The following is a 4,305-nucleotide window of genomic DNA, read 5'->3' as shown; positions in this document are numbered from 1 at the left end:
GGGCTCAGCCCAGGGCCAAGGCAGCCCCAGCAGCGGTGGGGGGGAATGGAAAGGCCAGGAGCAGGCACCTGGAGCCTGCAGCACCTCCCCCTGCAGTGCCTGGGGAACCACACAGCCCACCTGCCAAGCAGCAGCGCAGGGAGTGGCCGAAGCGTAATCCCAAGGAGCGCCAGCCCTACTCCCCATGAAGGGGGGAAGGTAGTATTGAGTGTGGGGTGGAGTGGGGTGGGGTGGCTCACCATTCCTCCTAGTCCTGCCAGGGACCCTGGCCAAGCACTGCATAGAAGCGCACACACACCTTTAAGCAAAATATATTAGATTTATTTTTTTTTATAAACATTTGAAAATTTGTAGTTTTTTTTAACAAGAACAAAGAAAAGCTTTATTTTTCTGAAAAGCATTTTTTTCTAAAACATTAATAAAAAAATAAAAACGGCACAGTCAGGGGCCTTGCTGCTCGTGAGCATCCTGCCTGCAGGATCTCTTTATGGCCCGGACGTCCCGCTCCAGGCGGGTGACCCTCCGTTCCAAGGAGCGCACTGCGAAAGGAAAGATGGTATTAGTGATGTATGCTGCAGCACCCCCCCATGAGCACACCAAACACTAGAGTCACTACTTACTTGTTCTGCGCACCGCCCCCTCTAAGCGGCTGAACGACCGCATGAGGTCCGGAGTGACGGCCACAGCAGCTCCATCACCTGTCACAGAAAAGAAGGGGTGTTGAGGAGGTGAGGGATGGGAGTGGGGAGTGCACAACCAGAACTGTAGTGAGGGAGTGGGTGGGCAGGTGGAATGGTGCACAACCTGGCAGGGAGGAGGCCACATACGTGTTCATTTGGATGCCACTAGACTGATGTGCACCACTCCCTCTCCAATGAATGCAGCCTCTTCCCCAAGCCCCCAAACAGAAGGTGCGTGGAACCAGCACCAACCCCTGCTTGTGGTAGGGCTGTGGACTTACCAGGTGGTGCGGTGGGTGGGCTGCAGGGAGGTTGCTCTGGCGGGGCCGCCTCAGGAGGGGGGCCTCCCTCCCCACTGCCCTCCTCTGGTTGGTGGTGCTGCTCCTCCTCAGCTCCCACAGGCTCCTGGCACACAGCCCGGAGGCGGGCACGCTGAAGCCCTGTGAAGGTAATAGGCAGGTATGCATCAGTTAGTGGGCCAGGACATTCATTGCGCAATGAGATGCCACATTGGAACCCACATTACATGGGCATGGTAAGCAGTTCTAGGGGCCACTGCCTACATGGAACCAGGATGGGGGATGGGCTTTGCACCTGGCTGCCAACATGCATTATACATGGGCTGGGATGGAGAAATGACAAGTTGGCCAAGGCACTGGCATGAGGCTGAGTGCAACCACCACACAGAGGGGCAATGATTATAGCAGGTGGTGCAGGGCAGCTTCAGCATGGCTGCAGTGTTGGGGGATGGGGCACAGTGATACAAAGGGTACTTACTTGTTGGGCGCCGCTCCTCCCACGAGGGTCGCCCAGCCCGATCCCACAGCTCGTGCAGGAGGGTGTAGAAGGGGGGCTGGGCTCTCCTAGGAGGGCTACCCCGGTAGCACTCCAGAGCCTCAAAGAAGGCCGCCTTTAGGCCTTTAAACTTGCTCCTGCACTGCTCAGCAGTGCGGGAGTAGCCCGCGATGGAGAGGCTCCTTGCAGCCCTCCTGAAAATATCTATAGTCTGGAGGCTGGAGCTCCTCATGAGGCGCTCCGACCTTCCAGACTGCAGGAGGAGCTCAAGGAGCATCTCCATCTCGGGCTCCTGCCAGTAGGCGACCCTCCGAGGCTCCATCTTGACCGGGGTAGGCCTGACGTACGCGCCCCCTGTTGACGTTTTTCGGAACTGCGTACATGCGCAAAGAAGCGGCCGATGCCAATAAGCACGGTTTGCCCTTCGGAGACATACGCTCCCCCTGTTGACGTTTTCCGAGATTGCGGACGTCCGCAAATAAGCGGACGATGGTGATAAGCACGGTTTGCCCTTCGGGCTACATTTAGGATGATTTCACGTTGCGCAGTTTGACTGGAGTTTATTATTATTACTAATTTATATAGCACCATCACTGTAGATGGTGCTGTACAGAGTAAACAGTAAATAACATGCATGTGGGCGTACATAGCATATATATTATTGCATACATGTGGGCGTACATAGCATATATATTATTGCATACATGTGGGCGTACATAGCATATATATTATTGCATACATGTGGGTGTACATAGCATATATATTATTGCATACATGTGGGCGTACATAGCATATATATTATTGCATACATGTGGGCGTACATAGCCTAGAGTTGATTGCACACAAGTGGGCATACGCCTGTTACTCTGGGGTAAAGGACTGGAAGGACTGCACAGGGGAAGAAGCACAGTCCAATTTTATGAGGCAGGCTGTCAGTGGCGGTTAGCCCACAGGAACTCTCTGACAGCATCCCGCACCTTGTGCCCTTCCCGGGTGTGGCGATTGGCCTCATTGACGTAGGGCTCGCCCAGAGTAGCCAGCTCAACAGAATTGTGCTCCGCCGCCTCCACGAGCATGGCGTGCCCCTTGGTTTCGCAGATGTTGTGCAGGATGACGCAAGCACTGATGACCGAAGGGATGTTTTCTTCGGCCAGCTCCAGGCGCACGCCTATGCTCCGCCACCTCCCCTTGAGGCGGCCGAACGCCTGCTCCACCACAAGGCGTGCTCGCCTAAGACAGCGGTTGAAGTGGGCTTGCTGTGGAGTGAGTGCCCCACCATAGGGTTTCATCAACCACTCACGCAAAGGGTACGCGCCATCCGCAATAATGAGGGGTGGAATCTGCTGGCCGTGCAATCTGATTGTTGGATGGGTAGGCACGAAGACACCTGCATCCATCGTCTCACAGAGGCCTGAGTTGGCAAAGACATAGGCATCATGGTTCTTGCCGCTCCATCCTATTTCCACATTGATGAACCGCCCCTTGTGGTCGCAGGTCCCCTGCAGAATCATGGAGTACTCATCCTTCCTGTTTATGTATTCTGAGGCTTGGTGTATCGGAGATTGGAGAGGAATATGGCTGCCATCCACCGCGCCCACACAATGAGGGAACCCCAGCTCCCCAAAACCATGCATGATCTGTGGGGCAGAAAACACAAAGGGCATATTAGTGACAGCGCCATTGTTCCGAAGTTGCGGACCTCCGCAAAAGTGAGTGCCTGTTCCCAGCGCATTCCCCCACCCCATCCCCCATCCCCCACTCACCTCTGCCACGTTCCCAATCTTGACTGTACGAGCTAGGAGGGTCACTTCCATGGCAAAGCACACCTCCAGGACTATTTGTGCCGCCGTAGAGCAGCCTACCCCGAACTGCTCTGCTGTGGTCCTGTAGACGCAAGGGGTAGCCAGCCTCCATAGGGTGATGGCTAGGCGTTTCTCCACTGGGATAGGTCTACGCATGACAGTCAACCTCCTGTCCAGATGCGGCCGCAACTCCTCCACGATTTCAAAAAAGGTGCCCCTGCTCATGCGGAAATGGCTCAGCCATTGCTCATCGTCCCACTCCTTCAGGACAAAGTTCTCCCACCAGTCCTTGCTCCTCGGCCGGGCCCAGAAGCGGCGGCGTGTCTCGCGGACGTAGTCGCCATACGCGGCCAGCATGGCTAGCCTCGTTCGGCAGAGGGCGGCCCGCAGCTTGCTGCGGCGGAGTAGCCACCTCCCCAGTTGTTCCCGCAACTGCCGCCGCCTGGCAGCCACCTGTGCACGGAGGCGCTGATACTCCGACAGAAGCAAGATCAGCATGGCTATGGCCGCGCAAAGATCGTCACGGTCCTCGTCAGGGAGCATAGTTGCCCTCTCTTGGCTATCGTTTCCCGCACAGACGCGCACACACAGCCACCTCTGCTGCCCTGATATGCTGCATCCGGACAATGCGCTTCCGCTGGCGCAGCTGTTTCTGCCAGATGTGGGTTGGCTCCTTGGGATGGGGCAGAGGGCACAGAGGCGATCATCGCCGCCGACACCTCAGAGGCATGATGGGAGATGTAGGCACAGAGTGGCCATGCAGACGATTGACCTCGGGTCATATGACACCCGCCACGACCCCCATCAGGAAGTGAGCGCATCAATGTTGACCCTCAACAGCACCAGCAGCACTTCAGCTGGCACTGGCACTGCCGCCGCTGCCGCCGCCAGGGCCGGCGGCGGCATCGCTGACGGCTGCGCAAGTTTGCGGTCTTTCGGACGTGCGCAAACCGTGCAGCGAGCGAAAAAAAAAGCCGCGGCAATCAGGCCGGTGTGGCTGCGCAACCGTTCTCGCGGCGGCAGCAGCA

At 56.7% G+C, this 4,305-nt stretch overlaps 1 protein-coding gene across 1 annotated transcript; it reads right to left on the bottom strand.

The window, feature by feature from the left end:
- Positions 1 to 2,015: 2,015 nt before the first annotated feature.
- LOC134405584 (uncharacterized) lies at positions 2,016 to 3,976 on the bottom strand. Its single transcript, XM_063136862.1, has 2 exons — positions 3,239 to 3,976; positions 2,016 to 3,112 (listed from the first exon to the last, which is right to left on the bottom strand). The coding sequence occupies exons 1-2, from the start codon at positions 3,818 to 3,820 to the stop codon at positions 2,408 to 2,410; spliced, it is 1,287 nt and encodes a 428-aa protein (XP_062992932.1). The 5' UTR covers positions 3,821 to 3,976; the 3' UTR covers positions 2,016 to 2,407.
- Between the last annotated feature and the right edge of the window lie 329 nt (positions 3,977 to 4,305).

This window comes from Elgaria multicarinata, chromosome 1 (assembly GCF_023053635.1).
Source record: "Elgaria multicarinata webbii isolate HBS135686 ecotype San Diego chromosome 1, rElgMul1.1.pri, whole genome shotgun sequence".
NCBI lineage: Eukaryota > Metazoa > Chordata > Lepidosauria > Squamata > Anguidae > Elgaria > Elgaria multicarinata.
Note: the sequence above shows the minus strand (reverse complement) of the source record. Positions and strands in the feature narration are given on the sequence as shown.

What these genes read in the sequence shown, in the direction of transcription:
- LOC134405584 (XM_063136862.1), bottom strand. Translation starts at nt 3,820, where the DNA reads ATGCTCCCTGACGAGGACCGTGACGATCTTTGCGCGGCCATAGCCATG. An exon ending in AGATTGGGAACGTGGCAGAG is followed by an intron (nt 3,113 to 3,238) that starts GTGAGTGGGGGA and finishes TCTGCCCCACAG; the next exon opens with ATCATGCATGGTTTTGGGGA.